General features: G+C 39.2%; 1 protein-coding gene across 3 annotated transcripts in view; it reads left to right on the forward strand.

The window, feature by feature from the left end:
* oxr1a (oxidation resistance 1a) overlaps nucleotides 1–20,310 on the forward strand; it is a 206,098-nt gene that overhangs the window by 119,336 nt on the left and 66,452 nt on the right. The window contains exon 1 of one of the 3 annotated variants that reach the window (XM_074682803.1): nucleotides 13,951–14,279. The exons of the other annotated variants lie outside the window; for them this stretch is intronic. Coding sequence (XP_074538904.1) covers nucleotides 14,123–14,279 — 157 coding nt within the window. The 5' untranslated portion in view covers nucleotides 13,951–14,122. Of the gene's footprint in view, nucleotides 1–13,950; nucleotides 14,280–20,310 lie in introns of those variants that run through there. 3 annotated transcript variants of the gene reach the window in all.

The following is a 20,310-nucleotide window of genomic DNA, read 5'->3' on the forward strand; positions in this document are numbered from 1 at the left end:
AATGAAGCAGATGCTTGAAGAACATCCTGCCTACAGTAAAGCATGGCAGTGCCTCTGGGATGCTCTGGGGCTGCTTTGCTTCTCCTGGCACTGGAGCATGTGGAGGGCAAGGTGGATTCAACCTTGTATCAGAAAATTCTCAGAGATAATGTCACCTGTGAGGAAGCTGGAGCTTTGGTGTTGTTAGACCTTCCAGCAGGACAGTGAACCAAATTGTATTGCGTAGTCTACCAGGGCATGGCCTCAGAAGAAGTCCTGAAATATACCCCTCCTTTTAAAGTCCATGGTGGATCTGAAGCAGCAGACAAACTCACGAGTATTAGTGAACGGGAGGTCATTGCTCATGAGGAATAAAGTAAGATCCCTGAGTTTGCTGCCAGAAGGAGATGTGTCCATCTATGCTTCATGTTTGCAGAAGGTCATTTTGTGTTGAGATCTGAGAAAACACTCGCAAATACTAGTTGTGTTGAGCCAGCTGTCTCTTTTTTCCAATGCTATAGTGAATGGTTAGCAGTTAGACTCTGTGATCCTCAGCTGTCTTTAGCCAGAACAGTTTCTGAGACACACAGCATCTTCACCACTGACATTTTACCTTTACAAGTCTCTTACGAGACACAAACCACAACGACTGGCATAGATTCTTGCATTAAATGTGCTGCTTTTTCAGAGCGAGTCAGCATTTAGTTAGTATCTATTTTAAAGAGTCAGCGTTTAGTTAGTCATCAATCAGGCGGATGTCTGCAGAGCAGAGATGGGAGGCAGTAAAAAAAACGAAGGGAAGAGGAAGAGGAAGGTTTAAAGCTGTCAGAGTGAGTCTGAATGAAGAGCTTATTATGGAAAAGAGTATACACTGGAACAAATATAATCACACATGATGCAGCAAACAAGGAACACGCATGTCTAATTTTTCCTTAGAGGGAAAGAGCTCAACGATGGATAAAATGGGAGTGAGGAAGTGTGGGGAGGCTAGGAAAGGAAAATAACTCCAAAAACTGAAAAGAGAAGGGAGGATTAAAAAGAAGATGAAAAGATGAGAAGGAACAGCAAAGAAAGGTTACATGAAGGAAAGGAAATGAGGAGAAAGAGACGTGAATGAGGAGGAGGAAGTTGTTGTGATGCCTCAGATGCCTGCAGTGTTGCTTTAAAGGAAGCGATGCTTGACAGTGGCTCTATTTAGTACGTCTGTCTGACAGCATCCATGTCCCAACATGCTTCTAATCATTGAGGCAAACATCCAGTTTGTGTCGTGAAGCTCAGTGAGGCCTGTCTGCTAATGTAAGGACAAACAGGGACTGAATGTCCTCCCAGCTTAACAGTCTTTAGGAACGACAACAAGGGCAATTAGCAGCAGTTTGATTACATAACGTTCTCATCCTGCATTTTATATCTTTTATTTCCTTTCCAAACAGCCACTTAACCGGTCCTGTTTTCCCTCCAGTTTGCTCCCCAGCTGCTGTGCTGCACTTTTCCACATTTCCATCCTCTTTCCACCTCCTCTGGAGCCTCACTCTCTCCATCTTTACACTCTACCTTGTTATCACCTAATGCATTTCCAGCGTGTCTGACCCGAGTGTGGGAGCTGAAGGATAATCTGTCTCAAGGATAGATGGACACAGCTACAAAGAGTGGCACCAACCTTGGATGCAGCCTGGGCCTTTTATCATGTAATCCTCCACGGGGAGAACTGTGGGGCAACCACGGCGCTCCTGTTTTTACACAGTCAGGGCACAGATTGAGCTAGCTGTTTTTGTACAAACTTTGTTTTTATAACAAATAATCATGTTTGAGTTTTGTCATTATTGATCTGTCATACTGAATCTGAGCTGATAAAACATTTGTATCCTCACATCACATTTTTTATTGAGAGCACAGTGTATTAGGCATCACCAGCCTCTGTTTTGTGAACATAATTAATGTAAAAGAGAACGGTGTGAGGAGCGATCGGCCTGCCACTGCTGTCCTCTGACTGATTATTCCCCTGTTAGCTATTCATTGTATTTCCCCTGCAGAGGGGATGAACCAGTGCCAGGGGACCAATACAGTAACCGCTCCAGCATCCCACCAAGACTTGCTTTGTTTGCACTTTCATGGCAGAGAATACATAAGCTGCTCTTCAATAGATCTGACAGAGGCCATAGTTTTCATGTCTGATCACGGCCACGGATTTCAGGTTGATGTCTTGTTGCTTCTTCACCTCTGGTGTTTGTTTTCAGAGTTTAAATATAGATCTAGTATTTTAAGCAGCTCCAACCAATTACAGTATATTTCCAGCGTGAAGCAGCAGCTCAACATCAGCAGCTCGAGATCACATGAGAACTTATCACTCAGGCTGTTTACAGTTAAGCTCTCACAGCAGGCAGCGTTCCTCCGTAGCTTCTTTAATTTAATTGTCTCAAGGGGCGAAGCTGACTCTGTACTCACATCTTGTCGGAGAGGCAATAAAGCTCAAGCTACTGTAAACATATTGATGCATTTTCAGCGCTGGTGTGGAGTAAATCTCATGTTTTGTGTGGCTATTTCTAGAGGAGATGAAGATACATCCTTCCACCTTGCATTTCCTGGAAGTGTTAAATGTTCCTCTCACTGGCTAACCTTTAGTTTGAAGGCTGAAAAAGTACAATATTCTGTCTATTTAGATCTGGCCAACTGTGTGAATCTTGCTAACTGATGACAGGAGGGTGAAGTCACTGAATAATTTGGAGACAATTCAGTTATTTAGAAATGAAGCCAAATAAATCAGGAAAACTACGAGACCATTTAAACCACTTAAGTGTTTTTTTTTGTTTTTTGTTTTTTTTCTGGGTGCCTGTTCGGGCCCATCTGAATTAGGGATGGCGACCTTTCACATTTGAAACGATACAGTACCAATGCCCGGTACCTGGCAATTGGTACCGGTACTTAACAGTACCAATTTTTCGGTTCTTTTTTGTGTTTATGTGGTAAAAAATATCCATTTGGTTAAAAGTAAAATACATCTTTTTTTTCAACTATACATATTTATTTGTCAATATGTAATCTTGCAATGCTGTGTTCATGTCCAGTATGGAAAATCACCTAATCTTCCACTGCCTCACAGTCACAAGGATGCATCCAGGTACCTGAAAATTGTACCTTTCGATTTAACATGAATCAGTACCTGGTACTTTTGACAGAATTTGGTCGGTACCTATAAAAGTACGTAATTCGGTACCCATCCCTAATCCCAATACATTAGACCTGTGGTTCCCAGAGGTGATGTTGGGCTCCCCAGGACAGACACAAAACACCTACAAAATCAAACACTACTTACAAAAATATGAAGAAAAAAATATTGAGTTTATTATAAAACCAAACAAACAGAAAATCTTTGATCTGTTTCCACATTTCTTTGTTCAAGACCCTCGAGCTGACTAAACCAGGATAACAACCTTATCAGTGGAAACAGATAAAGAAACAACAATGTATGCTCAAAAGGGACCTCATTTTCTCATTTTCTACCAGTCAGCTACGGAAATATCTTTGGCCTTTTTTGTTTTTGTTTTGTCTTGTTTCTGGATTGGTCTGTTCATATAGTTCCACAGCAGGGGGGTCGCTGGTCTCTGGCATCAATAGAGAACCCTTGAATTAGACTATCATGAAAAAGTTTAGTTTAGTTTAGTCTTTGTTTCATTCTTAATAACATAAAAATAGAAGTACAATACAAAACAGAATAAGTCTCATATTGAATGAAAAGGAGCAGAAAGAAGAAAAATCTTAGAGTATCTGCCCCCTCACTCAACAATTGTCAAAAAGACAGTTGAACAGACAACCAAAAGTAAGGCCAGCATGTCTTTTGCATTGCAAATAATTAGAGTAAAATAACAGTAACAAGAGTGATAATTAAAGTAACATAATATACATTTTTGTACAGAATGATGGTGAGCAACCAAAGCAACCCTTAATGGCAAAAGTTCTTCATTTTGTCACATGATTTTAAAAGGTTAACTATCATACACGCTTATGTTCAATGAATATGGAAATATAATTAATTTTTAAATATTTTAAAATCTTTAAATGATCTGGCCCTGTTGTACCTCTCTGAGCTTCTTCACCTCCACACTCCTGCTCGGTGCCTCAGGTCAGCCGATCTACTGCTCCTGAAAGTACTGAAGTCAAAACAAAAGCTCAGAGAGAACAGAGCTTTTTATGTTGCTGCTGCAAAATTGTGGAACAAGCTCCCTGTCCACACATCTTCTGAAAACGTTTTAAAACCCATTTTTATTCCTTGGCTTTAAAACCTGCTTGACACTTTGCTCCTGTGTTGGTATTTTATGGTTTGTTTTAAGTAATTGTTTTGTTATTCTTAAACTGTTTTTAAGAGCAATGAAACAATTATTTCACTGCCTATTTTTTATTTATTTATTTGTTAATTTATTCATCATATATACCTATACTCATATATACCTGCAGCATCTTTTATGTACAGCAATGTGTTTCAGCTGTGATTGATTTTAAAGTGCTTTATGAAGCTGAGTTGAGTTGAATACAGAGTGATTTTTTTTTTTTTCTAATTTGGTTTCATTTGGATGGTTCTGGCTTATTGTGAAAATCCACTTCTCAAATAATCAGAATATGATAGACCAGTAAAAGGATTCAGAAAACAAAACCATTCATCCTCTGAGAAGTATGTTCAATCTTACTCTCAATCCGTGGTTTATGCTCCTTTACTTCACATGACTAAATCATTTCAGAGGGACATGAAAGCGATCAGTCGTGAAGCCCAGGCTGCTCAAACAGAGGCCTTCAGCTGGTCTGTTTTTGGTGGGTTGGATCTTTCTCATCTCCTACTTGACATCAGCCCATAGATGAGGTTGAGGTCAGGGTCAGTGCTCACCTGTCAACCATAGTTCAACAATCAGTCAGGAAAACATTTGATCATAGTCTCTGTGCTGGGTGGGAGCATCTTCCTGCTGGAAAAGGAAATCAGTGTTTCCATCAGGTTTGTCCAAAGATCCAAACATGAAGTGTTCTTAACTTTCCTGCTTTGTGACTTTGGACTTAATAAAACACAGCGTACCAACACCAGGAGATGATCCTGATCCTCTCACACAGATGATCCCTATCAGCTGACAGCTCAGCAGATTACATCCAGTTGTCAATTAGCAGAATGGCCGTTGTGTTTAAACTACTTCAGCCAGCCTATTTCTGCAGCTCCCTCTTCAAGCTGCACTGCAGTCACACCTTCAGTGCGCTGGAATCAAATTTCATGTCCCTCAGTGTTGTCAGGAGGATCACTTTGATGTTCATTTCTTTTTCTAAGAAGAACAAGTGTTCCTTCTTTCCTCATGCTCCTTCTCAATTAGCTCAGCTGCCTCTCCAGCCTGCAGTCATTACATGGATCCTTCAGCTAAGTCTTTGGCTGACTCCGTACAATTAATCCATGCACGCTGCCGGTCCTTGCAAGAGCACCTGAGAGACCCTCAAGGCAACGCACATCTCCACATCATCCTGCTTCGCTTCAAGCTGCTGCAAGCCGCTCGGTTTTCTCAGGCTCTCGACAGACTCTCCCACAGGAAAACGTCTTCATGTTTTAAAGATTGCCACAGTGGAATACACTCACTGACAATGACAATTCCTCAAGAAACAAACACGTGATTTCTATATTGTGGTAACTTCTGCATCTGTTGGTGCGTAGCTGCGATGGCCACTTTATCTAATGTTACAAGAATCACTTTGCATCCCAAACCCTGTCTTAATTTACTGCAACAAGTGAGCTGCTGTCCTTGGAACTAAAAGCACATTTTAGGAGCAGGAAATGAAGCAAAATGGACTTAATGCTGTAAAACTAAAAAGCTTTAAAAGCACAGTCGTCTAAAGAAATTTAATCTAAAAGATTGTGGATGACTGGATGTGAACCCACTCTGCTTAAACGTTGTCTGTCTCTGTTTACTTTCCTTTACAAAAGCACAAATGTTGCTCAGGAATGAAGTTATTCTCTTCACTTTATGCGTTTCTGGAGTTTTGACCTTTTTAAGACTTTATGTTTTTCTCTCCATCAACCTTGGAAGAAGGTGAAGCTGTGCCGGATTCCTCTGTCTCTCTGTGGTAGAGTCAGTTTTTTTAAATCGTGGGTTCAGTTCAAGGTCCAGATGTTCACATGCTCAAGTGTCTTTGGTCTTTGGTGGTCAGACCCCATCAGGAGTTTAAAACGGGGATCCGCAACCTTTGATTTCATAAAAGCCATTTTGCCTCAGCTCTCCTAGATTAAAGTCAATCAGGAGCCACAAAACCAACTTAATCTTCAGAATAAAGACAAAAAGTGTGTAAAATTCTACACATAGTTAGAATCTGGTGAATAATTATCTGAATTGGAAGTTTTTTTGTGTTTATAAGATTGTACGTATAATGTCTTAGTATTCTGTTTTATTAACTGAATTTGCAAATAATTCAATTAAATAAAAATTTAAAAAATTGGGAATTTCTGAAATTTGTATATAAAAAAAAAAATAAAAATGAGAAAAAAATTTCTAAATTTGCAAGAATTTTTAAATTTCAAAAATTAACCAAAATTTCATTAATTTGCAAAAGTAAATGATTTTTTAAAAACTGCAAAATTCTTTAAAGTGTTTAAAATTTGCATTAAAAAAATCTTCTTTTTTTTTCAAAAATGTGAAAAACCTTTTTTTCTTTTAATTAGAAAAATGTCCAAAACATTGAAATTAAAAAAATAAAAAACTTCTCAAAAAATGTTGAAAGTTTTGTTGCAAGATGTGATGCATTTTTAGTTTGAAAATTGTTAAAGCATGATTTTTATTAGTGCTCAATACCCTGTTTAAGAAAAATAAAAAATTTCATATTTCGATAATGTTTTTTTAAAGCTACAAGGATCCGCTGCAAAGAAGTCAAAAAGCCGCACAAGGCTTCAGAGCCACAGGTTTCAGACCCCTGGTTAAGAATAACCAGTGCAGGGGGTACACTGACGCTCTGAATTACATATTTCCCCTAAAGAAGTCTAGACACTTGTGGTGGTGAGAGTCTTGAGAAGGCCGGATCTTGATGGTTCAGTGAGGACTGCAAGGCTGAAGAGCAAAGAGCTGAGCGATGAACACTGGGGAGGAGCATCGCAGCATGGCGTACGCCTGAAAGAGAGCTGACAAGCAGGAGAGATGACATTTAAACTTTGAAAATTATGTGATGATTGGCTTAGGATTGAAACTGAGTCGCTGTAATTGGATAGAGAGAAAAGCTGACACGCCCCTGGTCAGCTGATAGTGAAAAGCAGGAAATAGTGAGTGAATGGATGGAAGAGTGTGAGCACCTGGTCTTTCTGACTGAACTTTCACTGAGCTTCAGTAGTCGACTACAGTAGGTACAGGTCCATAAGTCGTGGACAGCCACCAGTGCTCCAAGTCATCAACATGGACCAAAAAGATGGCAAGATAGACATCTTAAGCAAGCTGGACAGTGTTAGTGAGAGATGCATGGCACACAGTGCATTCATTGTAGTGTTTAAGTTGTTACAGCAGAGTTTTGGCTTTAATTTAAGGAGCACAGTCAGTTTCTTAAGTTTGATTTTTTTTTAAAAAGGGTCTAATGTGACATAAAACATCACTTTTATATATAATTGGGCTTAATTATGGACAGAAGACGCCAAATTATGAAGTGCAAGTCTTTTGTTTATCTGTTCACCTCTGTTGTTTTGGCGTCTGACATCGAGCTGCAGCATCCCTTTAAAAAAAAAAATGTTTAAAGCTTTTTCGTTCAGGAGAAAAGCTGCACTGCCACATCATGTTATTATAAAATGCTAAAACTATGTATTCTGAAAAGCGTTACATGTCACAGTGGGATGCCTGAGCTGTTCGTTTGAGCCATGGTTTCAGCCTCATTATTACTTGACTATTTTGGATAACTTTGTGACGAGTAAAAACAAGTAGTAATGAAGCCCTTACTTTACACAGCAGCTTCTGTCACGACTGTGTGAAAGGGTGAATGTGACATGTAATGTAAAGGTGCTTTGAGTAAGAATCATATAAATGTAGCGTATTCATCATTTTATAACACATCCATGCCTGGATTGCAGGACAGATTCAGTGTCTATGTTGTTCAGAGTAAAGATCTAGCATAATTATAGAAACCAACGTTTCTGAATTTGATGCTGAGGAGCCGTTTACATGACAACAGTTTCAGGGTGTAACACAAACGGTGCCAAACAGAAGTTGACATTTTTACCGCAAGCTTACATAATTTAGACCACCGTCAGAAACTTGTTTGCCTCAGTTTTAACAAACATCGATAAACTGTGCTGTAAATGATAAACTTCAGCCTGTGATCTGATCTGGTCGTCCCTGGTGTTTTTCTCTTCAGAGACGATGACTGTTGTGAAGGGTTTTTGATCAATCAGAATCAAGTCTTAAACTCAGTCTGGGGATCTGTAAATGAGCGGGGTCATAATCCACCTGAATAGATTGGAGTTGGATAAGATTGGGCGTCTTTTGATGAAGACACCATCAGAAGCTTCAGCTCCCCTCAAAACAGTCGACATCGGCCATGTTCCAGACGTAAAACGGAGCCCAAACAAAAAGAAATGTCCTATTTACTTTCTCACATGCAAAGTGATGCAGATTGTGTGCGACTGAGGAAAAGTGTGGGATGGAATAAACGGGTGAGAGAAGAAAGAGTCAGAGCAACCCGTCACGCTCTGACAGCAGCACCCACAGCCATGCCACATTGCCTCTGCCAGCAGAGCTGTTTGTGTGTGCTGAGATAAGCCACAAACTTCTTGCAATGTTAGTAAAGGCTGGTCACGTAGCACCAGGAGGCATTTTAGCACCAGTTCAAATCCAATGAAGGGTCTATCTCTCATCTGCTCTTTCTTTCACTCCTAGCCCACTGCCTTTCTCTTCCTCACTCTCTGTCCTGCTGTCACCTCCAGTGTCTTTGGCCTCAGCCTTAATCTTAGCATCTTTGACTCTGCATATTCTCTCAAGAGATTAGAGTAACCCTCCATGTAATCACAAATTGGACTGCAGCATAAACAAAATGACTCTGAGGAACTCGCAGAGTGCAGCTCATGCAGAAGTTTGGAGACGTTAAGGAAGGAAAGAAGGAAAGGGAATATTGTTAATTGTGTTTAGACCTTAAACAATGAGAAAACCAATCAAGGCATAATTTCAGATATCTTTTCCAACATAAACCTGGCTGTAGAGATTTGATTTATGTGGAAACAAAACTAAAATGTTTGGTTGCCACAGATAAATGAAATCTGTCCTTTTGTGACCCTTTGTCAAAAAGTTTGGATGAAATCCTCCACAGTCATGATGAATGATCAGGAACCAAACAGTGTGAGGACCCAATTGGATCCCCTCTGTTTGTTCTTTCCTCTGTTCTCCTCCTTCTGTCTGCATCCTCTGTGAAAAACATGCCACTCTGTACGAGAGCAGGGAGGAAAGCACCAGTAGCTTTCACTTTCTTTTCCCTGTTTCTTCCTCTTTAAAACCCACTCCTGTTTCCCAGCCTTTGTTTTCCTGCAAATATAATCACACCTGCTTAGTATTGAGATGCATTCCTCACAGAAATACAGAGATGGGGAAAGACTCAAGGAGAGATCTCTGTGCAGGAGATGGATGCTTTCCTTCTCCTGAGTCAGTGGTCATCTCTCACCGGGGCCACCCAGCTCCTCCAAGCAGCTCAGACAGCACAGGCATCTGCAGAGGACAGATGACCTAAGGGAGTAGTGGAAATTGGCGGTTAAAAATAGCTTGCTCTGACACCACCAGTCATTGATCACGACTAGCTGCCCCGTACATCTGTCCTGAGAGAGACGCCCCGGCGATGAGAGCCGGTTGCAGCAGCATGTCAGTGTCAGACCAAATGGCTCAACGACATCTCTGCCATCACCTTCTCATTGTCTGTCCTCTGCAGGTCGTTACATGGCTGAGTCAGAGCTTATTTCCACATTCTTACTTCATGCTCAAGCTTACACAGGCCAATAGCAGAAAGATCTGCATGTCAGGGTATATGACTTAAGGAATCTATTGATACCAGAGCAAGTGTTGATCCTGCTTGTTGTTATGTTAACAATACTACTTACCAATATCTGTTGCATAACATAAAGAAATGATAAATAAAACACGTGTTTACGAGACTTTTTCCTTATTGTAGATTCACCTGTACAAAGCTCACACACTAGAAGTACTCAGTCTTTTATTTTTTTGAATGAACAGTTTACTAAGTAGTTTCATTCAAAACAGAAATCCTATTAAAAAAAATACTGTTTATTTCTTTACATCCTGATTAAATAGTCTTTGCGGAGACTTTAACCTCATAAAAACAGTAAACATGGAATATATATGAAAAGCTATGTTGACAAGAAACACAGCTGCTACATCAATAATTGAATATTTATTTACTTGATCTTAGATCAGTATACTTTGGAAATATGTGTTTTTTGGTGCTCTCTCCAGATAAATCAAATAAATGTAAGAAATTGGACTATGTCTTACGATTGCATATGTTTTTGTTTTTGTTTTAGCCTTTGATTGAATGACTAAATTAATAAACTTTGGGTAAATAACGTTGCTAATCAGTTAAAGAGGGGGTATTGTGCTTTCTTATTAACTGATTCAGCGTTGTCTCTCTGGTGTCTTATAGTAGTTTTACATGATTTACAGTTAAAAAAAAAAACCTTTTTTTCTCACCCTGGTGTTTTATAAAACCTTCATTTCAGCCTCTGTCAAAAACACTTTGTTTTAGCTGCTGTGTCTTTAAGGCTCCTTGGTCCACAAACCCCCTTTCCTCTGATTGGCCAGCCCTCTGGAGGCCCGTAGAGCTATTGGTAGAGCTTGGTGTTTGAGACCCACCTCTCTGACCAATTTTGTAAAGATCCCATGAAGATCTCATGAAGATTTTTAGAACAGATTGTGTTTTTATTAGTTCACAAACACATTCAGGGTTTTCTACAACATATGAATATTTTTGGGCCTAAAAATCTAAACATGTTTGATATAATCGTCCAGCATTGTTACTTTATATCCATGTTAAAGATAAGGGACAGCATGATGACCCCCTCTTTAAAGGGTTTGTTAGGTAGTGTCCAGTCCAAAGGTGGTGGAGATGCACCTGAGGTCAGTATGCTAAGAATGTTAGCTGCTGCTGTTGTTTTTTATTACAGGCTGTTATTGTGCGCTCTCGTTGTGTATCACATTAAAATAAAGTGACACAGGGAAATATTTCACGTTTATGGGGCGAGCCCGCGAGCTAGTTCAGGCAGTCAACTCGAGCAGCACTGCTATACACATACCACGTGTCTCACACGTCATAACCATCTTGCAATCACACTCTCTCAATTGGGCGGTCTATTTAAACCAGGAGTCTCTCATCCCTCTCTGCCTGTCAATGCCTTGGCTGCCCTGCGATTGTAATGCTGCATGTTTCTTTGCCCCCACCACCACCCCAGCAACCACCTGCAGGCTCCGGGGGGGATTATGTTCAGTATGTTTGCTCATCACTCCTCAATGTCACCATGTAAATTTATTGTGAGGGGTGATGAGGCCGGAGCCTGGACACCAAACATAAAATATATTTGCTGCTAAATAAACAATTCAAACGTGAGTTGTCTGACTGAAATAGTATAAATGGAAGTTTCTGTGTAGTCTGGTGGTTTTAGCTGAAAACGTTCAGCTGTATCTGGAAGCACTGCTTCTGGAAGGGCATTCAGAGGGCACCTTGCCATGTTTTATCAACTGGGAGGACGCCTGCAAGAGAAAATTTCATGTTTTTTTTCTCTTGCAGCTGCCCTCCCAGTAGATAAAACATGGCAAGGTCTGTATGTGCTGTAGTGAGAGTTACATCTGAACAAAATAAAGGATATTTATTTCAGGAAAGTGTAAAGTTTCACCTTTTTATTATGAAGGGCGTCTCAATGTTATTCTGCAAAAGACATAAGGAAGAGGAATAATTCTGATCATCATCATCTCCTCAACCCTTTACCTGAACAGAAGTAATGAGAAAAATGAGCTCTAATTCATAGTTTTTTCCTCAGTTATCTCATAAATGCATGCATGCATGGTGCAAATGGAAAACTTTCTTACTGTGCTTTTTTGTGCAAGTATCGTATCACTGCCACCGACGTTTTCCTGTCCTTACTGGAGAAGCCCATAATGACAAACACCCTGTCTGTGCAGTGTCTCCTCAGTAATCACTTTGCCAACATCTATCAAACCCTGAAGTCTCCATCTCTGCGCGCACACACACACACACACACACACACACACACACACACACACACACACACACACACACACACACACACACACACACACACACACACTTACACTCACACAGGGGCAGACACAGACAGACAGGCGGGCATATTTCTTGCACTTTGTTGTGTTTGGAAGCATCAGAGACCTCTGTGCGTTTTGAGCCAGTATTTTTTTCAGTAAGGAACCTGATCCTGTGACCCTGGTGGCAATCAGCGTTCAGCAAACTTTAAAAAAGTAATTATTTATGGTTCCTTATTACTTTCCCCAAAACAGTAATTGAATCAGTAACTGAATTACTCTGTCATCATATTAGTTAACACAGAAAGTAATTATTGTGTTACTTTTTTGAAAAACCTTCAAATATATAAAAGATTTCATATTTTTGTGCAGATTTTGCTCCTGGACATGAAGTACACTTCACATGTATGTTCTTACCTTCTTACATCAACAGCATTTAAGTAGTGTCTGAGCTCCGATCCTGGAGATTGCCAGTTTTGACTCTTAAGACCACTCCCAGACTCACCGTTGTTAAATCTAGGTCTTTTGTATGTGCCAGGTCAGATAACGGCTGTTAGGTATCAGTGCATAATAACGTGCCACATCTACACTGTGGTAATGGCATTGTGACGTTTGAAAAAAGTTCCTCATTAGATTACCTGTGACTGGAAAAGAAATGATAACACTGGTGGCATTAATGTGGTGTCAGACTGTTGGGAATAAAGAAGCTGTTGAGTAAACACTTAGAGCCAATAGTTTGATTAAAATCTAAATTCAATTTCTCTACCTTAACTGTTTTTTGTTTTGTTTTATTGCACAAAAAAAATTTGGAGCTTTAATTTGTTTGCCCTTCACAAATCATTTTCACTACTGTTCATCTACTCTTTATATCTTAGGCTGTCATGACACTGCACCACCTACACTGTGTATGTAGGCTGATTTCTTGTATTTTTGTTTATTTTATTTTATTTTATTTTATCTTCTTACATTTTCAAATTTTTCAAACTTTTTCATGTTTTTTAAACATTTTTCAAATTTCTATATTTTTTGCTGTAACATTTTGTAACCTATTTTTTTCAATCCACACTGTTGGAAGAGAGGAACAGTATTTTGATTTTCCTTTATGTCCTTGTAGAAAATTGACAATAAAAACTTTTGATTTCTTGAAAGTGGGTTAAATTATCTCTTTTTTATTTTTCATCTCCTGTTCCCTGTAGTTTGACATTTTTTAGGCGAGAAGACATTGTAATTTAAACTCTTGCTCGGCTTTTTATGTTGTACTACATTTTTATTCAACTCAATACGAAGTACAACTCAGTAGTGAAAATGTTTTGTATGTGAGGCCATACGTTTTGATGAATTGTTATTTTGGGTGTTACATTACTTTATTTTGTTATTGGTTAATTTTTATTGCTAAACTGACATCATAACTTTTAGAATTAGAATTTTTATTTATTTAACTCTAAAAACAACTTCAGTAATGACTTGTTTATTTTTGACCAATTTTATGTTGTTGTTATCACACAAATTCATATAATAATAATAATTATTATTATTATTATTATTTTTTTTTTTTATTTATTTATTTTTTTTTTTTATTATTATTATTTCAAAAACAAAAAATGACCGTATCGTGAATTACAGCTCTGCCCTTTCCAAAATTCAAAGCGCTTTAGTTCCACTTTGCTCCACCAGGGGCGCAAAAAAGAGGAGAAAAGCTGACACTTGTTGACGTGTGTGGAGTAGTTCCTGTTCAGGAATGTGTGGTGTACGATGTGAGAAGTTTCTAAGATTGGAAAGTGTGCCAACACGTCTTTCTGATTTTGCGTTAATGCAATGACTGCACTCTTTGTAGCAGTGGGACTTACTTGTTTTTGAGCTGATAACTAAAGTGTTAAAGAGTCATGGACTTCTTGCTGTCTGTGACGGGCAGCGGCGCCAGGGCTGTGAGGGAAACCATCGTGCAGAGACTGTGGCCTGGACCCGGAGAGGAACAAGTCCAGCTCCAACAGCCCCATGCTGGAACTATAGAGGTTAAATACATCACAGACTTTCACAAAGGTTGGTTGAATATTTAATTCCTTCAGAAGGTAGTTTCAGGTGGACAGTGGGTGTCTGCAATCTAGAGATCTCACTTTTCTCCAGAGTTGCGCCAAAGCCCCTTTGAAAAAAGTTAGATTTTTTAAAGTTTCCTCTTTTTCGAATTAACTTGACCTGATAAAACAAGTGATTGGTATGAAAATAAACATAAATCTTCACTTTAAAATTCGGCCTGAACATTTCTGGTGTAGCTGTTTTATTTTGTATGTTATTTTGGTTTGGTTTGTAGTGATTTCTGTCGGTGATGTATGGACACTGAGTGTGGAACTTGTAAAGCATCTCAAGTTAGATTTTCTTTTTTTGTTTTTTCTACTTTTGGGGGTCGTACCGGGTTTGTCACATTGTTCTGTCCGCATGGTACTGTTCGAAAAAGTGTGACACCGTGTTTCGTGTCGGATTTGAACAGAACCAGCGACTTTCACACACACTCTCAGCTGATGTTGACAGCAGAGTGTGTGTGTGAACAGCTGACTGCTGACTGGACGTAATTTCCAGTCAAATGTCTTGAAAACACTAGACTCGATTGTATGGGGTTAGCTGCGTGAAACAGCCAAATCTAAACTGCTGTAAGGAAAGTTAAGTGTGTGTACGTGCGTGTTTGAGTGTGTGTTAACAAGGATTTCAACACAACGCACGCGCAGGACGCACATGCGTATTCGTGCTTTAGGAAGTGCCAAATGAGGAAACACGCATATTGACCCTGTTCTGGGCAACCATTAATATCAGATCTAAGTGATATGAACACACATGTGAAGACACCTCAGTGTGAGCTGAGATTCATCACCCAGTCTGCCCACAGAGGTGGTCTGGGTGGTGTACTTCTTCATATCAGTCAGGCTGTGTGTACATGCTCATGTGTGCAGGGCCACATTAAGGTCATCCACTATCCCCAAATCCACCTCAGCCATCAGTGGACTATCAGACCAATTGGGGTGCCAATACCGATTGCCAGGTACTGGGCATCACTATCGTATCATTTCAAATGTGAAAGGTACCCATCCCTTGTCTCATTGAAATCCTCGCTTTTACCTCACTCATCTCATGCCAGCATGTGAGGATATAGTTTATGCTCTAAAACCACACAGGATGTGTCATGTTTGTATCTATCCAGGAAAAAATATGTATTTTTCATCTATCAGTACAATAGATCTCAGGGAAAAGGATGAATTAATTATCCACTAGTCATCCACAAGCAGTATCTAGTTTGCACTGACCCAAAGCAGTGAACATACCAGCATTAGGAGTCTGCACAGCCTGACGGTGTAGGACAAGCCTCCTCTTCCTTCCTCCTTCCTCTTCCTCATCTTGTGTTTTTGTGACAGTTACTGAATGATTTCTAGACAGCAATTTAGACCACAGTCCAACCTAATGAACCCAGTGACCTTTTTTAAAAGCCTTTTTGGTTTTTAAGGTTTACATTACATCAAAGTTTTTCCTTCTTTGTGAAGATTATCACAAGAAATGATTCATTGTAAAGTTTCACAATGATAAAACTGTGACCCAAACAAACATTTAGAGTCTATTTTTACTCTCAAAATAAAATATTATTTAAATAGCCAAAAAGTTTTGGAATTTAAATTTGAAAAAGTAATTTCTTTGCAACCAAATATTTACATTTTGGGTTATACATTCCCTGAAAGGAATGTGTAAAAATCATCTTTAACCCTGACTGATCAGATCCAAAGCAGTGTGTTGAATGAATTTAGCTGCAATTGGATGATGAAAATTCAAAGTAACATTGAACATTTATCTTGATTTCGATTTCAAATGACGTGCAATGAAGAAAGTAGTTTGGACGGGGCAAGAGGTTATCCTTTAGTCTGACTTGGGTGAAAGTTGAGCCTCAAGTCCCTCAGAAATTGTGCAATGACCATTATGAAGAACAAAACTGCAGTTAGTGATTGCAACATATCAAATGGTGTTAGGTTTTTTTTGCTTATTGATCGAGGGAAATTTAAGATTGTGCAGCACAGTTTTCAAGATAACTCATCATTTTTAAAATTCATTTTACATGAAATATTTTTTCCCTCTGAGGTGCAAAAGCAACACGACCTTTTCTAAACTTTGGGTTTTTCTGTGGAAAATATAAAAGTTTTTACATTACTTAACGCAAACTGTTTTCTGCAGCAACAGTTTTGCCTTGCGTCTGTGAATGTGTTGGATGAACAGCAGAGCTCTGTGGGAGGATTTAAGCCTCTCAGTCATACATGTTATCTATGACATTGATCTGTTAAAGATAGTAAGCTTGTGGTGAGTGAGAGGGGAGAGAGGTGGGGTCTGTCATGTGTGTGTGAGTGTGTGTGTGAGAGTCTGAAAAGTCATGCTGACTTTTAGTGACAATGAAGCCTGAGTAACGTGTGTTTATTGTTTTGGCTATTTGTTAAATTCAGACATTTGAACCCATATGATCCAAATATGACGCGTAGCTTTACAAACATGGAACACAACGTGTTTTCTGCAGTGTCTTAGACGTGCATTGGTCGTGTTATTCAACTTAGCGACTCTTACTTTGCATTTCTGTCTGTTTGTCACTGCAGCACCTGAGTCCAACATATTTCCATACAGCAGACGTTGCAGGTTTAGTGTCAGCTTGCTCATTATGCTCAAGCTCATCGACATCCATGTTGATCACTCTGCACTCCTGTGCACCATTTGTCATGTGACCCCACACACACATACACACACTTACACACACTTACACACACTTACACTCACACACTGACAGTGCAGCTTATGGGTGTAACCAAACAGTCTCAAAACAATCAAAGGAGAGGTTGAAACATTTACACACCACATATCTTCACTTGTAATCACAACAAGCCTCTGTGTGATTGTGTAGTTGCAGATTCTCACATTGTGTTTGAGATTGTAATTAGGTTAATGATGCAGCACTAATGAATAAGAACATAATTTTTCTATATTGTTGTTTTCTCTGTACACACTAGTGAGATGGGTACAGATAATTAACACATCCTGTTCATACTGTGGTATAGTTATTGTAAACATGTAAAAGGAGCCATGTTAGATTCTAGATTTAGACCTTTAATTAGATGATAAACCTTTATTTTCACTTCATTTTACTTTACCAATGGCACTGAGACACTGTACTTTACAAATACTTCTTTCCCAAAGTCTGCACTTTTTAAAGAGGAGGTATTATGCTTTTTTTCAGGCTTTGTACTGTCCCTCTGGTACCTCTGTAGTAGCTTTTCATGATTTACAGCTCAGAAATTCCATTTTTTTCTCACATGGTTTTAGAAAAACTTAATTTCAGCCTCTGTCTGAAGCACTTTGCTTGAGCTGCTGTCTCTTTAAGGGTCCTCACTACACAAACCCCTTTCCCTCTGATTGGCTAGCTCAAACAGCCCCAGCTGTTTAAAGCCCGCCCCTCCAACTGTCATGAACCAATGGATATCCTCATGTGATGATGACCTCATCATTTTAGTAAGTTTCATAAAGATCTACCCAAGATCCTCTGCTATTTTTAGAATGGACCCTTTTGAGCTGTTTCTAGACAGATTCTGGGATTTCTACGACATGTGAACAGAGGTTAAAAATTGATACAGGTTTAGTCTAAACATCCAGCATTATTACTTTATACTCATGTTTTAAATATGGGGTAGCAGAATACCCCCTCTTTAAAGACTGTTCCGTTCACTTCCGTCCTTTTCCTGCACGTCTACACCTGCATCACAGACAAAACAGATGGACTTTAAACTTGAGCAAACAGAAAATGATTCTCCCTTTAGTCTTGGTGAAAAAACCCAATGTTTTTTTCTTGTTGATTATTTACTCATTTCTTTATCTGTGTGTTCAATTTTGTGATGTGTGGTGATTTCAGAACACCCATTTTTCTCCACTTTACACAGACTCTTGGTGACAGCATGATGGATGTGTATCATCGATTGAATGACATTTTCCCTCCTTCTTTGAAAAATGTGAAAACGGTTTTTAATCATCTTCATTTTTTTCCTCCTCTCCTCCATTATCTTCATTTCATGAACATGTCACTCAGTGCGGAGTGATCACAGTTTCCTTTACAAGTATCAAACCATCGAACAAAGACAAACCCTCTGTGTTTATACAGGCTGTGCTCCCAGCTGAAAGATGATGTCAAAGGATATGAAAACTATGAGTTAAAAATCTGTTTTTGCGGTATTGGCTCAGCTTATTTTGCTTAAAAAAATGTAAATTCAAATGCATAATATGCAGATAGATCACAGGAAACAAGCAGGCTGTGATTGGTGGACTTAAAAAGCCTCCCTCTGTAGAGGCACAGCTTATTTGGAGACAACAGATGATCCTGGGTTCCTGTGGAGTGGGATAAGACCGGAGCCTTTGTTACTGAAGATGCCCAGGGGCTAAGCGCTGCTGTGTGTCTGGAGTGTGAATAAAATATCCAGCTCTTGTGCCACCATCCATGGTGAGGTTTAATTTTAGACCAATCTCTGGCTCACCATGTGCAAACACCCCTGCAGCAGCTTATGCTTATGTTTTCCTCTTTCATTCAGTCCCGCTGTTGGTAGTTCACTGTAAGTCCTCCCGTTTCCTCTCATCCTGTGTTAATTTAACCGATCTCATGTTAACCTGAATGGGCTCAGCCTGCAACAATTCCGGTGACGCGGTGATCGGAAAGCGTAACGCGGCACAGATCCTTAAGTCTCCACAGTCCTGCAGCTAACAAAGCATATCGACACCTTTCACCGTTAGCGCTCTGCTGCACCTGACCCGCAGTTAAAGAGATATAACAGATGATGTTTGATAACAGGGAGACATAAAGATCACAGTTACGACATGTTGCCCTGAAATAACTACCAAAATTCAATCATCCACAGCTTATGGCTACAGTTTTTCTTCTCTCTCTTAAAGTAATGATGCTTCCAAGGTTTTTATTTAGAGACTGACAAAGTGATATGGCATGCTCTCACAGTTTGTGCAGCCACTGTGTTTACTCTCAACATTACTCCTTATTAGAGGCTTAATAGCACTCAATGATACCATTTGGCAGTATTGACTATGTGGAATGGTTATGTAATAAAACACTTATAATACAGAGAATGGTACCATTCAATTATAATATATCCTGAAAAGAGCAAATTTAAGTACTGAAAGGGAATATGGTGACCAAGCAGACTACATTCACACTATAAATACTCAGAGTGAGGCATACTGTGTATTGTCCACTACCATGTGCCACTGTACTGCTTTTATTGGTCGCAAGTCAAACAGAACTATTTGGTTACCAATATAATGACATTAAAAACGGTACAAAGAAAAAGCTTCAAGATCCACAGGAGCCTCTGTACAGAATCCTGAGCTCCAGGATGCATAAACATTTTGAAAGACAGCTCTGTCATCACTAGAGGACTGTAGTGACACTGAAAAAAAGCCACTGTGAGGCATAGTCTAATACTAATACTAATAAACTGAAACAAAGAAATATTTTTCATTACAAAAAGGTATAACCTTTACTTAAAGAGGGGCTTTTGTGCTGTTTTAAGCTCTATCCTGTCCCTCTGGTGCCCCTTCAAATTAAACTCAAATTCAAAAAAATTGTTATTTATCCCAGAGGGCCAATTAAAGGAACCTTGAGCAGCCAGGAAAACAATCTGCACAGAGTTCAGTATTCTACATGAAAGAAGTTGAAAAAAATAGTTAGAGCTTCACATGATTTACAGGTCAAGTAATCCCTAGTTTTCTAAAACTTGTGTTTTAGAAAACTGTTTTTCCAGCCTCTGTCTGAAACGCTTCGATTAAGCTGCTGTCTCTTTAAGGCTCCTTGATCCACAAACCCCATTCCCTCTGATTGGCCAGCCCTCTTGAGGTCATTGAACTTATTTATTCATTTATTTATTTATTTATTTACTCATTCATTTGTTCCATACATGAAAGTTGACAACCAAATCCATACATAGGTGCACATTACACCCTAAAACAAACACATTCATGATAGGAAAGGAGCAGCATGAAGAGAAATGTCTCTTATATTTGT

Source organism: Halichoeres trimaculatus, unplaced genomic scaffold, assembly GCF_033239565.1.
Source record: "Halichoeres trimaculatus isolate MK-OKI-2021-1 unplaced genomic scaffold, fHalTri1.1 fHalTri1_scaffold_12, whole genome shotgun sequence".
NCBI lineage: Eukaryota > Metazoa > Chordata > Actinopteri > Labriformes > Labridae > Halichoeres > Halichoeres trimaculatus.